A 22,500-nucleotide genomic window follows, 5' to 3' on the forward strand; every position below is an offset into this window, starting at 1 on the left:
GGAGCTCGATGGGCCGAACGGCCTGCGGGAATCGCCTGCGGAGCCCAGCGGGAGGGAGGGAGTCGGGAGAGAGGCTGGGAATTCCCACCAGGATAATCCCCCAGACCTCGTCGGCCTGAATTCCCGGATTCTGCCCTCACGGCTGGACCCCCCCCCCTGTCCCAGGCACCTCCCCCCTCCCCGGCTCCCGCTCCTGGTGCCCGCAACCCCCTCCCCCCTGGTTTCTGGTAAGCTGGGCGTTGGCGCCCAGGGGTCAGGTGCCAGGCAGCCGGTCACTTCCTGATACTGGCATCAGAAATCGTCTGTCTGGTCTGGGGCGGCCGGACTGGGTCACAGAGGCTGGGGCTGGGCAACGGAATTAAACATTCCCCAAGCAAACAGAAATCACTCATCGTCTCCGCAAAGAAAAGCATGTGAACCAGAATATGAACAACACATGGTCTGTTATTCTATATATAAACCCCCCCGAACCACTCGATTAGATTCCAGTCTGTAACTCACTCCCTGGTATCTGTTATTCTATATATAAACCCCCCGAACCCCTCGATTAGATTCCAGTCTGTAACACACTCCCGGGTATCTGTTATTCTATATATAAACCCCCCCGAACCCCTCGATTAGATTCCAGTCTGTAACTCACTCCCGGGTATCTGTTATTCTATATATAAACCCCCCCGAACCCCTCGATTAGATTCCAGTCTGTAACTCACTCCCGGGTATCTGTTATTCTATATATAAACCCCCCCGAACCCCTCGATTAGATTCCAGTCTGTAACTCACTCCCGGGTATCTGTTATTCTATATATAAACCCCCCCGAACCCCTCGATTAGATTCCAGTCTGTAACTCACTCCCGGGTATCTGTTATTCTATATATAAACCACCCCGAACCCCTCGATTAGATTCCAGTCTGTAACTCACTCCCGGGTATCTGTTATTCTATATATAAACCCCCCCGAACCCCTCGATTAGATTCCAGTCTGTAACTCACTCCCGGGTATCTGTTATTCTATATATAAACCCCCTGAACCCCTCGATTAGATTCCAGTCTGTAACTCACTCCCGGGTATCTGTTATTCTGTATATAAACCCCACCCCCGAACCCCTCGATTAGATTCCAGTCTGTAACTCACTCCCGGGTATCTGTTATTCTATATATAAACCACCCCGAACCCCTCGATTAGATTCCAGTCTGTAACTCACTCCCGGGTATCTGTTATTCTATATATAAACCGCCCCAACCCCTCGATTAGATTCCAGTCTGTAACTCACTCCCGGGTATCTGTTATTCTGTATATAAACCCCCCGAACCCCTCGATTAGATTCCAGTCTGTAACTCACTCCCGGGTATCTGTTATTCTGTATATAAACCCCCCGAACCCCTCGATTAGATTCCAGTCTGTAACTCACTCCCGGGTATCTGTTATTCTGTATATAAACCCCACCCCCGAACCCCTCGATTAGATTCCAGTCTGTAACTCACTCCCGGGTATCTGTTATTCTGTATATAAACCCCCCGAACCCCTCGATTAGATTCCAGTCTGTAACTCACTCCCGGGTATCTGTTATTCTATATATAAACCACCCCGAACCCCTCGATTAGATTCCAGTCTGTAACTCACTCCCGGGTATCTGTTATTCTATATATAAACCACCCCGAACCCCTCGATTAGATTCCAGTCTGTAACTCACTCCCGGGTATCTGTTATTCTATATATAAACCCCCCCGAACCCCTCGATTAGATTCCAGTCTGTAACTCACTCCCGGGTATCTGTTATTCTATATATAAACCCCCCCGAACCCCTCGATTAGATTCCAGTCTGTAACTCACTCCCGGGTATCTGTTATTCTATATATAAACCACCCCGAACCCCTCGATTAGATTCCAGTCTGTAACTCACTCCCGGGTATCTGTTATTCTATATATAAACCACCCCGAACCCCTCGATTAGATTCCAGTCTGTAACTCACTCCCGGGTATCTGTTATTCTGTATATAAACCCCCCCCGAACCCCTCGATTAGATTCCAGTCTGTAACTCACTCCCGGGTATCTGTTATTCTATATATAAACCCCCCGAACCCCTCGATTAGATTCCAGTCTGTAACTCACTCCCGGGTATCTGTTATTCTATATATAAACCCCCCCGAACCCCTCGATTAGATTCCAGTCTGTAACTCACTCCCGGGTATCTGTTATTCTATATATAAACCCCCCCGAACCCCTCGATTAGATTCCAGTCTGTAACTCACTCCCGGGTATCTGTTATTCTATATATAAACCCCCCCGAACCCCTCGATTAGATTCCAGTCTGTAACTCACTCCCGGGTATCTGTTATTCTATATATAAACCCCCCCCGAACCCCTCGATTAGATTCCAGTCTGTAATTCACTCCCGGGTATCTGTTATTCTATATATAAACCCCCCGAACCCCTCGATTAGATTCCAGTCTGTAACTCACTCCCGGGTATCTGTTATTCTGTATATAAACCCCCCCGAACCCCTCGATTAGATTCCAGTCTGTAACTCACTCTCGGGTATCTGTTATTCTATATATAAACCCCCCGAACCCCTCGATTAGATTCCAGTCTGTAACTCACTCCCGGGTATCTGTTATTCTGTATATAAACCCCCCCGAACCCCTCGATTAGATTCCAGTCTGTAACTCACTCCCGGGTATCTGTTATTCTATATATAAACCCCCCCCGAACCCCTCGATTAGATTCCAGTCAGTAACTCACTCCCGGGTATCTGTTATTCTATATATAAACCACCCCGAACCCCTCGATTAGATTCCAGTCTGTAACTCACTCCCGGGTATCTGTTATTCTATATATAAACCACCCCGAACCCCTCGATTAGATTCCAGTCTGTAACTCACTCCCGGGTATCTGTTATTCTATATATAAACCCCTCCGAACCCCTCGATTAGATTCCAGTCAGTAACTCACTCCCGGGTATCTGTTATTCTATATATAAACCACCCCGAACCCCTCGATTAGATTCCAGTCTGTAACTCACTCCCGGGTATCTGTTATTCTATATATAAACCACCCCGAACCCCTCGATTAGATTCCAGTCTGTAACTCACTCCCGGGTATCTGTTATTCTATATATAAACCCCCTGAACCCCTCGATTAGATTCCAGTCTGTAACTCACTCCCGGGTATCTGTTATTCTATATATAAACCACCCCGAACCCCTCGATTAGATTCCAGTCTGTAACTCACTCCCGGGTATCTGTTATTCTATATATAAACCACCCCGAACCCCTCGATTAGATTCCAGTCTGTAACTCACTCCCGGGTATCTGTTATTCTATATATAAACCCCCCCGAACCCCTCGATTAGATTCCAGTCTGTAACTCACTCCTGGGTATCTGTTATTCTATATATAAACCCCACCCCGAATCCCTCGATTAGATTCCATTCTGTAACTCACTCCCGGGTATCTGTTATTCTATATATAAACCACCCGAACCCCTCGATTAGATTCCAGTCTGTAACTCACTCCCGGGTATCTGTTATTCTATATATAAACCCCCGAACCCCTCGATTAGATTCCAGTCTGTAACTCACTCCCGGGTATCTGTTATTCTATATATAAACCCCCCGAACCCCTCGATTAGATTCCAGTCTGTAACTCACTCCCGGGTATCTGTTATTCTATATATAAACCCCACCGAACCCCTCGATTAGATTCCAGTCTATAACTCACTCCCGGGTATCTGTTATTCTTTATATAAACCACCCCGAACCCCTCGATTAGATTCCAGTCTGTAACTCACTCCCGGGTATCTGTTATTCTATATATAAACCCCCCGAACCCCTCGATTAGATTCCAGTCTGCAACTCACTCCCGGGTATCTGTTATTCTATATATAAACCACCCCCCGAACCCCTCGATTAGATTCCAGTCTGTAACTCACTCCCGGGTATCTGTTATTCTATATATAAACCCCCCGAACCCCTCGATTAGATTCCAGTCTGTAACTCACTCCCGGGTATCTGTTATTCTATATATAAACCCCCCCGAACCCCTCGATTAGATTCCAGTCTGTAACTCACTCCCGGGTATCTGTTATTCTATATATAAACCACCCCCCGAACCCCTCGATTAGATTCCATTCTGTAACTCACTCCCGGGTATCTGTTATTCTGTATATAAACCACCCCGAACCCCTCGATTAGATTCCAGTCTGTAACTCACTCCCGGGTATCTGTTGTTCTATATATAAACCCCCCCGAACCCCTCGATTAGATTCCAGTCTGTAACTCACTCCCGGGTATCTGTTATTCTATATATAAACCACCCTGAACCCCTCGATTAGATTCCAGTCTGTAACTCACTCCTGGGTATCTGTTATTCTATATATAAACCCCCCCGAACCCCTCGATTAGATTCCAGTCTGTAACTCACTCCCGGGTATCTGTTATTCTATATATAAACCCCCCGAACCCCTCGATTAGATTCCAGTCTGTAACTCACTCCCGGGTATCTGTTATTCTATATATAAACCCCCCCGAACCCCTCGATTAGATTCCAGTCTGTAACTCACTCCCGGGTATCTGTTATTCTATATATAAAACCCCCCCGAACCCCTCGATTAGATTCCAGTCTGTAACTCACTCCCGGGTATCTGTTATTCTATATATAAACCTCCCCGAACCCCTCGATTAGATTCCTGTCTGTAACTCACTCCCGGGTATCTGTTATTCTATATATAAACCTCCCCGAACCCCTCGATTAGATTCCAGTCTGTAACTCACTCCCGGGTATCTGTTATTCTATATATAAACCTCCCCGAACCCCTCGATTAGATTCCAGTCTGCAACTCACTCCCGGGTATCTGTTATTCTATATATAAACCACCCCCCGAACCCCTCGATTAGATTCCAGTCTGTAACTCACTCCCGGGTATCTGTTATTCTGTATATAAACCCCCCGAACCCCTCGATTAGATTCCAGTCTGTAACTCACTCCCGGGTATCTGTTATTCTATATATAAACGCCCCTGAACCCCTCGATTAGATTCCAGGAAAGATGATCTGATCACTCTCTCTCTGCGATCGTGTGAGATACAATATAGAATATTCTTACTGTTTCCGCTGTCTCACCTCGCCACTTTCACTCCATTCCGATATACGTCCATGTCAACACTGAAACTACCCGTAGCATGAGAGATTATATTCAGCTCTGAGAACTCAGCCTTTGGGAGAGAGTGAGAGGGAGGAAATAGGGAGTGAGGGAGGGAGGTAGAGAGAGAGAGGGAGAGAGAGGGAGTGATTGAGCGAGAGAGACGGAAAGAGAGATATGGAAGGAGAAAGGGGAAAAGCACGACGGAGAGAGGGATTGGGAAAGGGAGAGGAAGAAATAGAAAGAGAGATGGAGACAGAGAGTGTGGGATGGAGATCGGGGGGAAGAGAGAGGGAACGAGCGAGAGAGCGGGTAAGAGAGAGAGAGGGGGAGAGAGGGGGCGAAAGAGAGAAGGAGGGAGAGCGAGAGAGGGGGAGAGAGCGCGAGTGGGAGAAGGAAAGCGAGAGAGAGAGAAAGAGAGAGAGGGTGAGAGAGGGAAACAGAGAGAGAGGGGGAGGGATGAGATGTTGAGAGATGGAAAGAGAGAGAGGGAGAGAGAGGGGGCGGGAAAGAGAGAGAAGTTGGGAGAGCGAGAGGAGGAGAGAGAGAGGGAAAGAGAGAGAGGGAGAGAGAGGGATAGAGAGAGGGGGAGAGAGAGGGAGAGAGAGCGAGAGACGGAGGGAGAGAGGGAAACAAAGATTGAGAGATGGAAAGAGAGAGGGGGAGGGAGACAGAGAGAGGTAGGGAGAGAGAGGGATAGAAAGAAAAAGGGAGGGAGATGGGGAGTGTGAGGGGGACCGTGATAGAGAACGAAAGAGAGAGGGAGAGAAACAGAGTGAGCAAGAAGAGTGAAAGTGGGGGACAGCGAGACAGCGGGAATCGAAAAGGAAGGAAGGAGAGAGAGGGAGAGAGAGAGAGAGAGAGAGAGATAGTGAGAGAAAGGCAGGGGCAAGGGGGAGAGGACAGGAGTGGGAGGGAGAGAGAGGGACAGACGGAGAGGGAGAGGGTGTAGGAGGGAGGAGGGAGTGTCGGAGGGAGGAGGGAGTGTTGGAAGGAGGAGGGAGTGTTGGAGGGAGAAGGGAGGAGGGAGTGTAGGAGGGAGGAGGGAGTGTAGGAGGGAGGAGGGAGTGTAGGAGGGAGGAGGGAGTGTCGGAGGGAGGAGGGAGTGAGGGAGGGAGGAGGGAGTGTCGGAGGGAGTGAGGGAGTGTCGGAGGGAGTGTCGGAGGGAGGAGGGAGTGTCGGAGGGAGGAGGGAGTGTCGGAGGGAGTGAGGGAGTGTCGGAGGGAGCGAGGGAGTGTCGGAGGGAGTGTCGGAGGGAGTGAGGGAGGGAGGAGGGAGTGTCGGAGGGAGGAGGGAGTGTCGGAGGGAGTGTCGGAGGGAGGAGGGAGTGTCGGAGGGAGGAGGGAGAAGGGAGTGTAGGAGGGAGGACGGAGTGTCGGAGGGAGGAGGGAGTGTCGGAGGGAGGATGGAGTGTCGGAGGGAGGATGGAGTGTCGGGGGGAGTGAGGGAGTGAGGGAGGGAGGAGGGAGTGAGGGAGGAGGGAGTGTCGGAGGGAGGAGGGAGTGTCAGAGGGAGGAGGGAGTGTCGGAGGGAGGAGGGAGTGTCGGAGGGAGGAGGGAGTGTAGGAGGGAGGAGGGAGTGTCGGAGGGAGGAGGGAGTGTCGGAGGGAGGAGGGAGTGTCGGAGGGAGGAGGGAGTGAGGGAGTGTGGGAGGGAGTGTGGGAGGGAGTGTCAGAGGGAGGAGGGAGTGTCGGAGGGAGTGTCAGAGGGAGGAGGGAGTGTCGGAGGGAGTGAGGGAGTGTCGGAGGGAGTGTCGGAGGGAGGAGGGAGGGAGGATGGAGTGTCGGAGGGAGTGAGGGAGTGAGGGAGGGAGGAGGGAGTGTCGGAGGGAGGAGGGAGTGTCGGAGGGAGGAGGGAGTGAGGGAGTGTCGGAGGGAGGAGGGAGTGTCGGAGGGAGGAGGGAGTGTAGGAGTGTCGGAGGGAGGAGGGAGGGAGGAGGGAGTGTCGGAGGGAGTGAGGGAGGGAGGAGGGAGTGTCGGAGGGAGGAGGGAGTGTCGGAGGGAGTGTCGAAGGGAGTGAGGGAGTGTAGGAGGGAGGAGGGAGTGTCGGAGGGAGTGTCGAAGGGAGTGAGGGAGTGAGGTAGGGAGGAGGGAGTGTCGGAGGGAGGAGGGAGGAGGGAATAAGGGAAAGAGACCGAGGGAAATAAAGATTTGGGGAGAGAATGAGAAACAGAAACTGGTTAGAAAATTCAGACACAGTCGGAGCTGCTCAGATCTACCGTGTGGAAATAAAGGATTGGTCAGTCACGGTGTCACAGGGTCACATGGGGGTCATACAGGGTCACACGGGGGTCGCAGGGGGTCGCTATAACCAACCAGCCCTATGGTAAGCCGATTATCTGCTCGTTTATCACAGCTCGCAATTGGACTTTCCACTCGAGTTAAAGTCTGGACATTTTGCATCAAAGAATCACAATAGAGACCAACAGTCTCGCAGTCAGAGTCCCCGGGTCACTGTCGCACCCTCCCGGGGTCCCCGGGTCACTGTCGCACCCTCCCGGGGTCCCCGGGTCACTGTCGCACCCTCCCGGGGTCCCCGGGTCACTTTCACACCCTCTCAGGGTCACCGGGTCACTGTCACACCCTCCCGGGGTCCCCGGGTCACTGTCACACCCTCCCGGGGTCCCCGGGTCACTGTCGCACCCTCTCGGGGTCCCCGGGTCACTGTCACACCCTCCCGGGGTCCCCGGGTCACTGTCGCACCCTCCCGGGGTCCCCGGGTCACTGTCACACCCTCCCGGGGTCACCGGGTCACTGTCGCACCCTCCCGGGATCCCCGGGTCACTGTCACACCCTCCCGGGGTCACCGGGTCACTGTCGCACCCTCCCGGGGTCACCGGGTCACTGTCGCACCCTCCCGGGGTCCCCGGGTCACTGTCGCACCCTCCCGGGATCCCCGGGTCACTGTCACACCCTCCCGGGGTCACACGGTCACTGTCACACGCTCCCGGGGTCACAGGGTCACTGTCACACCCTCCCGGGGTCACAGGGTCACTGTCACACCCTCCCGGGGTCACAGGGTCACTGTCACACACTCCCGGGGTCACTGGGTCACTGTCACACCCTCCCGGGGTCACAGGGTCACTGTCACACCCTCCCGGGGTCACAGGGTCACTGTCACACACTCCTGGGGTCACTGGGTCACTGTCACACACCCCCGGGTCACAGGGTCACTGTCTCACACTCCCGGGGTCACAGGTACAGCACGGGGTTAGATACAGAGTAAAGCTCCCTCTACACTGTCCCCATCAAACACTCCCAGGACAGGTACAGCACGGGGTGAGATACAGAGTAAAGCTCCCTCTACACCGTCCCCATCAAACACTCCCAGGACAGGTACAGCACGGGGTTAGATACAGAGTAAAGCTCCCTCTACACTGTCCCCATCAAACACTCCCAGGACAGGTACAGCACGGGGTTAGATACAGAGTAAAGCTCCCTCTACACTGTCCCCATCAAACACTCCCAGGACAGGTACAGCACGGGTTAGTCAAAGGGAAGTCAGTGGAGAGGAGGGGGCAGGATGAGGATATTTAATACGAATGCTCTGAGTAATCCCACCTGTTCCACTTTGATGTCAAATTCTCCCCAAACTTTCTTTCCTTTGAAGACTTTTACCCTGTGGGAGACAGAAAAAAACATTAATCGAATGTCCAGTCTTGGCCAGGATTTGACCCACGAACAGGAGGAGGCCATTCAGCCCCTCTCGAGCCTGTTACACAGGAACAGGAGGAGGCCATTCAGCCCCTCTCGAGCCTGTTACACAGGAACAGGAGGAGGCCATTCAGCCCCTCTCGAGCCTGTTACACAGGAACAGGAGGAGGCCATTCAGCCCCTCTCGAGCCTGTTGCACAGGAACAGGAGGAGGCCATTCAGCCCCTCTCGAGCCTGTTACACAGGAACAGGAGGAGGCCATTCAGCCCCTCTCGAGCCTGTTACACAGGAACAGGAGGAGGCCATTCAGCCCCTCTCGAACCTGTACTGCCGGTCAGTTAGATCACAGCTGATCTGTACTTTAACTCCATGCACCCACCTCGGCTGCAAATCCCTTAAGCGGCCGGTATTTCTTTGTAGCAAAAGCCGACGATTTGCAGGTTTAAACTGATGAGTTGAGCCAGCATCGCCTGGTCTCCGTCAGAGAGATTTCCCGCCACTCTCACCAGCCGCTCCGGTGAAGAGGGGCAGCCAAACCTATCTCCCCGACAACCTGGCTCTGAGTTTAAGGCTGGGTCACCTTGTCCGAGGCTTGCCCGGTCTCTCCCACAACCGGCAGGAAACCCTCTCTCTCCATCCGGCCCCATCGATGTGTTTCAAACTCCGGAGGGGATTTACCAGGAGGGTCCCCCAGGGGATGAGGGTCACTGTCACATCCTCGCGGGGTCGCAGGGTCACTGTCACACCCTCCCGGGGTCGCAGGGTCACTGTCACACCCTCTCGGGGTCGCAGGGTCACTGTCACATCCTCCCAGGGTCACAGGGTCATTGTCACACACTCCCGGGGTCACAGGGTCACTGTCACACCCTCTCGGGGTCGCAGGGTCACTGTCACACCCTCCAGGGGTCACCGGGTCCCTGTGACATCCTCCCGGGGTCACCGGGTCACTGTCCCACCCTCCCAGGGTCACAGGGTCACTGTCACACCCTCCCGGGGTCACCGGGTCCCTGTGACATCCTCCCAAGGGCACTGGGTCACTGTCACACCCTCCCGGGGTCACAGGGTCACTGTCCCACCCGCCCGGGGTCACAGGGTCACTGTCACACCCGCCCGGGGTCACAGGGTCACTGTCACACCCTCCCGGGGTCACAGGGTCACTGTCACACTCTCCCGGGGTCACAGGGTCACTGTCACACCCTCCCAGGGTCACAGGGTCACTGTCACACCCTCCTGGGTCACAGGGTCACTGTCACACCCTCCCGGGGTCACAGGGTCACTGTCACACCCTTCCGGGGTCACAGGGTCACTGTCACAGCCTTCCGGGGTCACAGGGTCACTGTCACACCCTCCCACGGTCACAGGGTCACTGTCACACTCTCCGAGGGTCACACGGTCACTGTCACACCCTCCCGGGGTCACAGGGTCACTGTCACACTCTCCCAGGGTCACACGGTCACTGTCACACCCTCCCGGGGTCACAGGGTCACTGTCACACCCTCCCGGGGTCACAGGGTCACTGTCACACTCTCCTGGTGTTACAGGGTCAATGTCACACCCTCCCGGGATCGCAGGGTCACTGTCACACCCTCCCAGGGTTACCGGGTCACTGTCACACCCTCCCAGGGTTACCGGGTCACTGTCACACCCTCCTGGGGTCACAGGGTCACTGTCACACCCTCCCGGGGTCACAGGGTCACTGTCACACACTCCCGGGGTCACAGGGTCACTGTCACACCCTCCTGGGGTCACAGGGTCACTGTCACACCCTCCCGGGGTCACAGGGTCACTGTCACACACTCCCGGGTCACCAGGTCATTGTCACGCCCTCCTGGGGTCACAGGGTCACTGTCACACCCTCCCGGGGTCACAGGGTCACTGTCACACCCTCCCGGGGTCACAGGGTCACTGTCACACACTCCCGGGTCACCAGGTCATTGTCACACCCTCCTGGGGTCACAGGGTCACTGTCACACCCTCCTGGGGTCACAGGGTCACTGTCACACCCTCCCAGGGTCACAGGGTCACTGTCACACCCTCCCGGGGTCACAGGGTCACTGTCACACCCTCCCGGGGTCACAGGGTCACTGTCACACCCTCCCGGGGTCACAGGGTCACGGTCACACCCTTTGCCATGCAGTGGCGCTCTGCCGGTGAACGTACATTGTGTTTTTGGCTGTCTCTCCCCCCTCCACCACCCCCGCGCACAGCAAGAGGCCACAGGCTGTCACCAAGTGGGTCAGGCCACAAAACGTACCGGCGCGCGATCGGGCTCAGCTCGAAGCATCGGGAAGCGCCCGCCACGCAGAGCGGCCGGACTCTTAAAGGGACCTGCGCAGCCCTCCATCCCCAACCACCCACGGCCGCCCACGAGGGCTCATTTTCATTCAGAGGGGCGGCAGCAATCTGTTAAATAAAAACGCTCCACCAAAGCGCGCCCGCCTGCCGAAAATCCTACCCCCCGTCCCGCGCTCCCGGTTCCTGTCACCCCTCGTGCTATTGACGGAGACTGACCCACCCCCCCCCCCTCCCATCTGACCGGCGATGTCACCGCCACCATTCCCCATTCAATTTTCCTATGTCAACAATCACAGGTGCAGTTGCAGGTTCCGGCCACTAGGTGCCGCGCCTGAAGCCGCTTCCTGATGGCTCGTTCTGACACCTGTTGCCAGCTCATGTATGCTTGATAGGTTAAAAGATGGGGGGAGGGGAGATGGGGGGAGGGGGTTGCAGGAGGGGGGGAAGGGGGGGGGGGTGCGGAGCGGGGGGAAGGGGGGGAGGGGGGGTGGTGGGGGGGGTCAACTGGAAATTCCAGACCCGAGATTGATAGATTTTTGTTGCTTAAGCAGGGGGTTGAGGATTATGAAACCGAGGCGGGGAGATGGAGTTAAGGTGCAGATCAGCCACGGTCTGACTGAATGGTGGGACAGACTCAAGGGGCTGAATGGCCTCCTCCTGTTCCTGTGTAACAGGCTCGAGAGGGGCTGAATGGGGCCTCCTCCTGTTCCTGTGTAACAGGCTCGAGGAGGGGGCTGAATGGCCTCCTCCTGTTCCTGTGTAACAGGCTCGAGAGGGGCTGAATGGGGCCTCCTCCTGTTCCTGTGTAACAGGCTCGAGAGAGGGGCTGAATGGGCCTCCTCCTGTTCCTGTGTAACAGGCTCGAGAGAGGGGCTGAATGGGCCTCCTCCTGTTCCTGTGTAACAGGCTCGAGAGGGGCTGAATGGCCTCCTCCTGTTCCTGTGTAACAGGCTCGAGAGGGGCTGAATGGGCCTCCTCCTGTTCCTGTGTAACAGGCTCTCGAGTGGGGCTGAATGGGCCTCCTCCTGTTCCTGTGTAACAGGCTCTCGAGTGGGGCTGAATGGGCCTCCTCCTGTTCCTGTGTAACAGGCTCTCGAGTGGGGCTGAATGGGCCTCCTCCTGTTCCTGTGTAACAGGCTCGAGAGGGGCTGAATGGGGCCTCCTCCTGTTCCTGTGTAACAGGCTCGAGAGAGGGGCTGAATGGGCCTCCTCCTGTTCCTGTGTAACAGGCTCAAGAGGGGCTGAATGGGCCTCCTCCTGTCTCTGTGTAACAGGCTCGAGAGGGGCTGAATGGCCTCCTCCTGTTCCTGTGTAACAGGCTCGAGTGGGGCTGAATGGCCTTCTCCTGTTCCTGTGTAACAGGCTCGAGTGGGGCTGAATGGCCTCCTCCTGTTCCTGTTAACTGTTGCTAACTGTTCAAGTGCAGAGTGTAAACTGCAGGGTTTAATTATCTCCAGAAATATTTTATCTGCATCACCCCATTCAATGAGTATAATCTATCGCACTCTCACACACGTTCATTATTCCAAAACAGCCATTTCATTCTCCTGTGATCACTATTTACTCTCTCAGAGACGGATTTAGTATAAATCATGATTCAATAGATGACATTTAGTATGCTGTGCACAGTTCCGGACTCCATATCCCACTCGGAATACCGTGCACAGTTCCGGTCTCCGTATCCCACTCAAAATACCGTGCACAGTTCCGGTCTCCCTATCCCACTTGGAATACCGTGCACAGTTCCAGTCTCCATATCCCACTCGGAATACCGTGCACAGTTCCAGTCTCCATATCCCACTCGGAATACTGTGCACAGTTCTGGTCTCCCTATCCCACTTGGAATACCGCGCACTGTTCCGGTCTCCGTATCCCATTTGGAATATCGTGCACAGTTCCAGTCTCCATATCCCACTTGGAATACCGTGCACAGTTCCAGTCTCCCTATCCCACTTGGAATACTGTGCACAGTTCCGGTCTCCATATCCCACTTGGAATACTGTGCACAGTTCCGGTCTCCATATCCCACTTGGAATACTGTGCACAGTTCCGGTCTCTGTATCCCACTTGGAATACCGTGCACTGTTCCGGTCTCCGTATCCCACTTGGAATACCGTGCACAGTTCCAGTCTCTGTATCCCACTCGGAATACCGTGCACAGTTCTGGTCTCCCTATCCCACTCGGAATACCGTGCACAGTTCCAGTCTCCATATCCCACTTGGAATACTGTGCACAGTTCCGGTCTCCATATCCCACTTGGAATACCGTGCACTGTTCCGGTCTCCGTATCCCACTTGGAATACCGTGCACAGTTCCAGTCTCCATATCCCACTCGGAATACTGTGCACAGTTCCGGTCTCCATATCCCACTTGGAATACCGAGCACAGTTCCAGTCTCCATATCCCACTTGGAAAATCGCTCACAGTTCCAGTCTCTGTATCCCATTTGGAATACCGTGCACAGTTCCGGTCTCCGTATCCCACTTGGAAAATCGCTCACAGTTCCAGTCTCTGTATCCCACTTGGAATACCGTGCACAGTTCCGGTCTCCGTATCCCACTTGGAATACCGTGCACAGTTCCAGTCTCCGTATCCCACTTGGAAAATCGCTCACAGTTCCAGTCTCTGTATCCCACTTGGAATACCGTGCACAGTTCCGGTCTCCGTATCCCACTTGGAATACTGTGCACAGTTCCGGTCTCCATATCCCACTTGGAATACCGTGCACAGTTCCGGTCTCCATATCCCACTTGGAATACTGTGCACAGTTCCGGTCTCCGTATCCCACTCGGAATACTGCGCACAGTTCCGGTCTCCATATCCCACTTGGAATACTGTGCACAGTTCCGGTCTCCGTATCCCACTCGGAATACCGTGCACAGTTCCGGTCTCCGTATTATAAAAAGGATATGGAGACACTGGAGAAGGTGTGAGAAAGATTGACGAGGATGATCCCAGATCGGAGAGGTTATAACTATCGGGAAAGGTGGAACCGGCCGGGGCTCTTTACTCTGGGAAAGAGGAGACTGAGGGGGGGGTGACCTGATCGAGCTCTTTAAAATGACGGAGGGGGTTTCGATAGGGTCGACGTAGAGAAGATGTTTCCACTTGTGGGGGACGGAGAGACCAGAACTAGGAGGTGGGGCCATCGATATAAGACAGTCCCTAATAAATCTGATCGGGGCGGGGGGAGGGAATTCAGGGAGAAAGGTCTTTACCCGGAGAGCGGGGAGAATGTGGAACTCGCTCCCACAGGGAGGGGGTGGAGGTGAATCGTGTCGATGTGTTTAAGGAGCTGGATAAACACACGAGGGGGGGAAAGGAATAGAAGGATATGGGGGATAGGGGGGTGGGAGATGGAGTAGAGGGGGTGGGAGGAGGCTGGTGTGGGGCAGACACGGCACAGAGCAGAGGGGCCGAATGGCCTGGTTCTGGTGCCAGTAGAAGTGATGGGTTTCAGACAATAGGTGAGGGAGGAGCTCCATATGGGAGTGAGTTCAAATGCTCAATAATCCAGGAGGCAGCAATATCCACAGTTACAGGTTTAATCCGGTAATATAATGTGCATTCGCAGTGAACAGGAAGGGGTTTGGGTCCATTGGGATTGTGTACAGTGTGAGTGAACGGGAAGGGGTTTGGGTCCGTTGGGATTGTGTACAGTGGGAGTGAACGGGAAGGGGTTTGGGTCCATTGGAATTGTGGACAGTGGGAGTGAACGGGAAGGGGTTTGGGTCCATTGGGATTGTGTACAGTGGGAGTGAACGGGAAGGGGTTTGGGTCCATTGGGATTGTGGACAGTGGGAGTGAACGGGAAGGGGTTTGGGTCCATTGGGATTGTGTACAGTGGGAGTGAACGGGAAGGGGTTTGGGTCCATTGGGATTGTGTACAGTGGGAGTGAACGGGAAGGGATTTGGGTCCATTGGGATTGTGGACAGTGGGAGTGAACGGGAAGGGGTTTGGGTCCATTGGGATTGTGGACAGTGGGAGTGAACGGGAAGGGGTTTGGGTCCATTGGGATTGTGTACAGTGGGAGTGAACGGGAAGGGGTTTGGGTCCATTGGAATTGTGGACAGTGGGAGTGAACGGGAAGGGGTTTGGGTCCATTGGGATTGTGTACAGTGGGAGTGAACGGGAAGGGGTTTGGGTCCATTGGGATTGTGTACAGTGGGAATGGACGGGAAGGGGTTTGGGTCCGTTGGGATTGTGTACAGTGGGAGTGAACGGGAGGGGGTTTGGGTCCATTGGGAATGTGTACAGTGGGAGTGAACGGGAAGGTGTTTGGGTCCATTGGGATTGTGTACAGTGGGAGTGAACGGGAAGGGGTTTGGGGATACTGGGATTGTGGACAGTGGGAGTGAACGGGAAGGGGTTTGGGTCCATTGGGATTGTGGACAGTGGGAGTGAACGGGAAGGGGTTTGTGTCCATTGGGATTGTGGACAGTGGGAGTGAACGGGAAGGGGTTTGGGTCCTTTGGGTTTCTGGACAGTGGGAGTGAACGGGAAGGGGTTTGGATCCATTGGGATTGTGTACAATGGGAGTGAATGGGAAGGGGTTTGGGTCCATTGGGATTGTTTACAGCGGGAGTGAACGGGAAGGGGTTTGAGTCCATTGGGATTGTGTTCAGTGGGAGTGAACGGGAAGGGGTTGGGGTCCATTGGGATTGTGTACAGTGGGAGTGAACGGGAAGGGGTTTGGGTCCATTGGGATTGTGTACAGTGGGAGTGAACGGGAAGGGGTTTGGGTCCATTGGGGTTGTGTACAGTGGGAGTGAACGGGAAGGGGTTTGGGTCCATTGGGATTGTGAACAGTGGGAGTGAACGGGAAAGGGTTTGGGTCAATTGGGATTGTGTACAGTGGGAGTGAACTGGAAGGGGTTTGGGTCCATTGGGATTGTGGACAGTGGGAGTGAACGGGATGGGGTTTGGGTCCATTGGGATTGTGGACAGTGGGAGTAAACGGGAAGGGGTTTGGGTCCATTGCGATTGTGGACAGTGGGAGTGAACGGGAAGGGGTTTGGGTCCATTGGGATTGTGTACAGTGGGAGTGAACGGGAAGGGGTTTGGGTCCATTGGGATTGTGTACAGTGGGAGTGAACGGGAAGGGATTTGGGTCCATTGGGATTGTGGACAGTGGGAGTGAACGGGAAGGGGTTTGGGTCCATTGGGATTGTGTACAGTGGGAGTGAACGGGAAGGGGTTTGGGTCCATTGGGATTGTAGACAGTGGGAGTGAACGGAAAGGGGTTGGGTCCATTGGGATTGTGTACAGTGGGAATGGACGGGAAGGGGTTTGGGTCCGTTGGGATTGTGTACAGTGGGAGTGAACGGGAGGGGGTTTGGGTCCATTGGGAATGTGTACAGTGGGAGTGAACGGGAAGGGGTTTGAGTCCATTAGGATTGTGTACAGTGGGAGTGAATGGGAGGGGGTTTGGGTCCATTGGGATTGTGGACAGTGGGAGTGAATGGGAAGGGGTTTGGGTCCATTGGGATTGTGGACAGTGGGAGTGAACGGGAAGGGGTTTGGGTCCATTGGGATTGTGGACAGTGGGAGTGAACGGGAAGGGGTTTGGGTCCATTGGGATTGTGTACAGTGGGAGTGAACGGGAAGGGGTTTGGGTCCATTGGGATTCTGTCTCCCCATGTCAGAATATCAGCTCCACACTAAGCTGTGCAGTGGGCCAGCGTATTACAGGTCCAGAAAATTCCAAGATGATTTTGGATTCTAAAGAATCAGACAGTTTTGTCTGGCCATTTAGTTAATGCTGAGCTGTAAGGGGAGAGCTCCCCTCAGTGGCCGAAAGAAGTTATGTCAGAGGGGCCCAATTTCTTCACGTTACCTCCCATTGGACACAACACGGCTCAATCCAAACCTCTTTCCAACACTCCCAGGACAGGTACAGCACGGGGTTAGATACAGAGTAAAGCTCCCTCTACACCGTCCCCATCAAACGCTCCCAGGACAGGTACAGCACGGGGTTAGATACAGAGTAAAGCTCCCTCTACACCGTCCCCATAAAACACTCCTGTGGGTCTCTACTGAGGGATCATCACACTGTCAGACGGTCAGTGCTGAGGGAGCACCGCACTGTCGGAGGGTCAGCCCTGAGGGACCGACATACTGTCGGAGGGTCAGCGCTGAGGGAGCGCCGCACTGTCAATGGGATTAGTTTGGGATTGATACAGGGCGATGGGGAAGAGCGGGACAGTGGGATTAGTTTGGGGATTGATACAGGGCTATGGGGAGAGAGTGGGGCAGTGGGATTAGATTGGGGAATGATACAGGGCCATGGGGAGAGAGTGGGGCAGTGGGATTAGTTTGGGTTTTTATACAGGGCTATGGGGAGAGAGCGGAGCATTGGGATTAGTTTGGGATTGATACAGGGCTATGGGGAGAGAGCAGGGCAGTGGGTTTAGTTTGAGGATTTATACAGGGTTATGGTGAGAAAGCGGGGAAGTGGGATTAGTTTGGGATTGATACAGGGCTATGGGGAGAGAGTGGGGCAGTGGGATTAGATTGGGGAATGATACAGGGCTATGGGGAGAGAGCGGGACAGTGGGATTAGTTTGGGGATTGATACAGGGCTATGGGGAGAGAGCGGGGCAGTGGGATTAGTTTGGGGATTGATACAGGGCTATGGGGAGAGAACGGGGCAGTGGGATTAGTTTGGGGATTGATACAGGGCTATGGGGAGAGAGCGGGACAGTGGGATTAGTTTGGGGATTGATACAGGGCTATGGGGACAGAGTGGGCAGTGGGATTAGTTTGGGATTGATACAGGGCTACGGGGAGAGAGCGAGGCAGTGGGATTAGTTAGGGATTGATACAGGGCTACGGGGAGAGAGCTTGGGGCAGTGGGATTAGTTTGGGGATTGATACAGGGCAATGGGGAGAGAGCGAGGCAGTGGGATTAGTTAGGGATTGATACAGGACTATGGGGAGAGAGCGGGGCAGTGGGATTAGTTTGGGGACTGATACAGGGCTATGGGGAGAGAGTGGGGCAGTGGGATTAGTTTGGGGATTGATACAGGGCTATGGGGATAGAGCGGGGACAGTGCGATTAGTTTGGGAATTGATACAGGGCTATGGGGAGAGAGTGGGGCAGTGGGATTAGTTTGGGATTGATACAGGGCTATGGGGAGAGAGCGGGGCAGTGGGATTAGTTTGGGGATTGCTACAGGGCTATGGGGAGAGAGTGGGGCAGTGGGATTAGTTTGGTGATTGATACAGGGCTATGGGGAGAGAGCGGGGCAGTGGGATTAGTTTGGGATTGATACAGGGCTATGGGGAGAGAGTGGGGCAGTGGGATTAGTTTGGGGATTGATACAGGGCTATGGGGAGAGAGTGGGGCAGTGGGATTAGTTTGGGGATTGATACAGGGCTATGGGGAGAGAGCGGGGCAGTGGGATTAGTTTGGTGATTGATACAGGGCTATGGGGAGAATATGGGATAATGGGATTAATTGAGATTGGTACAGGGCTATGGGGAGAGAGCGGGGCAGTGGGATTAATTTGGGGATTGATACAGGGCTATGGGGAGAGAGCGGGGCAGTGGGATTAGTTTGGGGATTGATACAGGGCTATGGGGAGAGAGCGGGGCAGTGGGTTTAGTTTGAGGATTTATACAGGGCTATGGCGAGAAAGCGGGGAAGTGGGATTAGTTTGGGGATTGATACAGGGCTATGGGGAGAGAGCAGGGCAGTGGGATTAGTTTGTGGATTGATACCGGGCTATGGGGAGAGAGCGGGGCAGTGGGATTAGTTAGGGATTGATACAGGGCTACGGGGAGAGAGTTTGGGGCAGTGGGATTAGTTTGGGGATTGATACAGGTCTATGGGGAGAGAGCGGGGCAGTGGGATTAGTTTGGGGATTGATACAGGGCTACGGGGAGAGAGCGAGGCAGTGGGATTAGTTAGGGATTGATACAGGGCTACGGGGAGAGAGTTTGGGGCAGTGGGATTAGTTTGGGGATTGATACAGGGCAATGGGGAGAGAGCGAGGCAGTGGGATTAGTTAGGGATTGATACAGGACTATGGGGAGAGAGCGGGGCAGTGGGATTAGTTTGGGGACTGATACAGGGCTATGGGGAGAGAGCGGGGCAGTGGGATTAGTTTGGGATTGATACAGGGCTATGGGGAGAGAGTGGGGCAGTGGGATTAGTTTGGGGATTGATACAGGGCTATGGGGAGAGAGCGGGGCAGTGGGATTAGTTTGGGATTGATACAGGGTTATGGGGAGAGAGCGGGGCAGTGGGATTAGTTTGGGATTGATACAGGGTTATGGGGAGAGAGCGGGACAGCGGGATTAGTTTGGGATTGATACAGGGCTATGGGGAGAGAGCGGGACAGTGGGATTAGTTTGTGGATTGATACAGGGCTATGGGGAGAGAGCGGGGCAGTGGGATTAGTTTGGGGATTGATACAGGGCTATGGGGAGAGAGCGGGGCAGTGGGATTAGTTTGGGGATTGATACAGGGCTAGGGGGAGAGAGCGGGGCAGTGGGATTAGTTTGGGGATTGATACAGGGCTATGGGGAGAGAGCGGGGCAGCGGGATTAGTTTGGGGATTGATACAGGGCTATGGGGAGAGAGCGGGGCAGTGGGATTAGTTTGGGGATTGATACAGGGCTAGGGGGAGAGAGCGGGGCAGTGGGATTAGTTTGGGGATTGATACAGGGATATGGGGAGAGAGCGGGGCAGTGGGATTAGTTTGGGGATTGATACAGGGCTAGGGGGAGAGAGCGGGGCAGTGGGATTAGTTTGGGGATTGATACAGGGCTATGGGGAGAGAGCGGGGCAGTGGGATTAGTTTGGGGATTGATACAGGGCTATGGGGAGAGGTTGGGATTAGTTTGGGGATAACACAGGGCTCCGGGGGGAGAGCGGGTTAAGTCTGGCATCGCTCCCTGTGTCTACAAGATGGCCTCGTCCTGCTCATTGAGCCTCTCTGCACTTGCTGGATCTGAGGGAGACGGGTCAGGGCTGCAGAGGGGTAGCGGAATCGATGTTCCCTCGCAGCCCACACGTGTTGGGAAACCTGGTGGGCGGGTGCATCTGGATCGGCCGACTTGGCAGCGCTCGTCACCTTCACAGCCCCGCTGACTAGGCCGAGAACCAGAACTACCACCCACGCCTGCATCTGTGCCTCAGAGAGCAGGCCCAATCCAGCTCCCACCGCCTGCTGCCCCCACTCCCCACCGACCGCCCCCCCAACGAGACCTAGGATTCTTATCTTAAAACACCGATACAGAACGACGTGCATTTGTGTAGCGCCGCCCGAGACTCGGGAGCCACGGGCAGGGGTTTCGAGTCCCGACAGGGCCTTTCACCGCCTCAGCCTCTCCCGAATCACTCCGCAGCCAATCAAGGAGTTTTCTTCCCCGCCCCCCCACCACCGCCGCCCCCCCGCCAAACTTGTCAGGCGGGTAGGCTGAGAGCCCAGTGTCGCACAGCAAGATCCCGCCAACAGCAACGTCGCAATGGCCCGGGTCTTCTGCTTTCTCAGCGAGGTGAGGTGAGGGTTAAATATCCGCGCTGACCCTCTGACAGCGCGGCGCCCCCTCAGCACTGACCCTCCGACAGTGCGGCGCTCCCTCAGCACTGACCCTCCGACAACGCGGCGCTCCCTCAGCGCTGACCCTCCGACAGTGCGGCGCTCCCTCAGCGCTGACCCTCCGACAGTGCAGCGCTCCCTCAGCACTGACCCTCCGACAGTGCGGCGCTCCCTCAGCGCTGACCCTCCGACAGTGCGGCGCTCCCTCAGCACTGACCCTCCGACAGTGCGGCGCTCCCTCAGCACTGACCCTCCGACAGTGCGGCGCTCCCTCAGCGCTGACCCTCCAACAGTGCAGCGCTCCCTCAGCGCCGACCCTCCGACAGTGCGGCGCTCCCTCAGCGCTGACCCTCCGGCAGTGCGGCGCTCCCTCAGCACTGACCTTCCCACAGCGCGGCGCTCCCTCAGCACTGACCCTCCGACAGTGCGGCGCTCCCTCAGCACTGACCCTCCGACAGCGCGGCGCTCCCTCAGCACTGACCCTCCGACAGCGCGGCGCTCCCCCAGTAAGCCAGCGATTTATCCACAGTTAAACGGTGTCGGAGCTGAGGGATCAATCCGACAGTGCTCATTCTGGCTCTTGACGGGTACCCAGTGAGTTTGAGTGATTCTCTCTTTAATTCCGCACTTTGATTCAGTCTTACTGCTTCTGTTAATGTCACGTCGGTGCTGGTGAGAACTCATGCCTGCTGCACCCGCTGCTCGCGAGGCACTAAAAGGCTGATGAAACCGTTAATGGCTTTGGGCAGCTTCGGAAGTGAGTGAGCCAAGGAGAAATGAAAGAGACATTTGGCAGCAGATGGGCGAGAACTTGACTCTCCATCTCCCAGCTGTCCTGACAGAGCCACGGGGTTGTTGCAGTGCAGCAGGAGACTGTTCAGCCCATCGTGCCCTCTGCACAGCATTCCCAGGAATGCTGGAAGTTTTAACAGAATGACGCCCCCACAGTGCTGAGGGAGGGTCAGTGCTGAGGGAGCGCCGCACTGTCGGAGGGTCAGTGCTGAGGGAGCGCCGCACTGTCGGAGGGTCAGCGCTGAGGGAGCGCCGCGCTGTCGGAGGGTCAGCGCTGAGGGAGCGCCGCACTGTCGGAGGGTCAACGCTGAGGGAGCGCCGCACTGTCGGAGGGTCAGTGCCCAGGGAGCGCCGCACTGTGGGAGGGTCAGTGCCCAGGGAGCGCCGCACTGTCGGAGGGTCAGTGCTGAGGGTGCGCCGCACTGTCGGAGGGTCAGCGCTGAGGGAGCGCCGCACTGTCGGAGGGTCAGCGCTGAGGGAGCGCCGCACTGTCGGAGGGTCAGCGCTGAGGGAGCGCCGCACTGTCGGAGGGTCAGCGCTGAGGGAGCGCCGCACTGTCGGAGAGTCAGCGCTGAGGGAGCGCCGCACTGTCGGAGGGTCAGCGCTGAGGGAGCGCCGCACTGTCGGAGGGTCAGCGCTGAGGGAGCGCCGCACTGTCGGAGGGTCGGCGCTGAGGGAGCGCCGCACTGTCGGAGAGTCGGCGCTGAGGGAGCGCCGCACTGTCGGAGGGTCGGCGCTGAGGGAGCGCCGCACTGTCGGAGAGTCAGCGCTGAGGGAGCGCCGCACTGTCGGAGGGTCGGCGCTGAGGGAGCGCCGCACTGTCGGAGGGTCGGCGCTGAGGGAGCGCCGCACTGTCGGAGGGTCGGCGCTGAGGGAGCGCCGCACTGTCGGAGGGTCGGCGCTGAGGGAGCGCCGCACTGTCGGAGGGTCGGCGCTGAGGGAGCGCCGCACTGTCGGAGGGTCAGCGCTGAGGGAGCGCCGCACTGTCGGAGGGTCAGCGCTGAGGGAGCGCCGCGCTGTCGGAGGGTCAGCGCTGAGGGAGCGCCGCGCTGTCGGAGGGTCAGTGCTGAGGGA

At 55.6% G+C, this 22,500-nt stretch overlaps 1 protein-coding gene across 1 annotated transcript in view; it reads right to left on the bottom strand.

Moving 5' to 3' along the window:
• LOC144673579 (synapsin-2-like) overlaps positions 1–22,500 on the bottom strand; it is a 322,886-nt gene that overhangs the window by 294,234 nt on the left and 6,152 nt on the right. Inside the window, exons 2-3 of the mRNA XM_078535332.1 lie at positions 8,697–8,754; positions 5,119–5,210 (exon numbers count right to left, since the gene is read on the bottom strand). Of these exons, the coding sequence (XP_078391458.1) occupies positions 5,119–5,210; positions 8,697–8,754 (150 nt within the window). The remainder of the gene's footprint in view (positions 1–5,118; positions 5,211–8,696; positions 8,755–22,500) is intronic.

The sequence above is a fragment of the Cetorhinus maximus genome, unplaced genomic scaffold (assembly GCF_964194155.1).
Source record: "Cetorhinus maximus unplaced genomic scaffold, sCetMax3.hap1.1 HAP1_SCAFFOLD_389, whole genome shotgun sequence".
NCBI classification, from domain to species: Eukaryota; Metazoa; Chordata; class Chondrichthyes; order Lamniformes; family Cetorhinidae; genus Cetorhinus; species Cetorhinus maximus.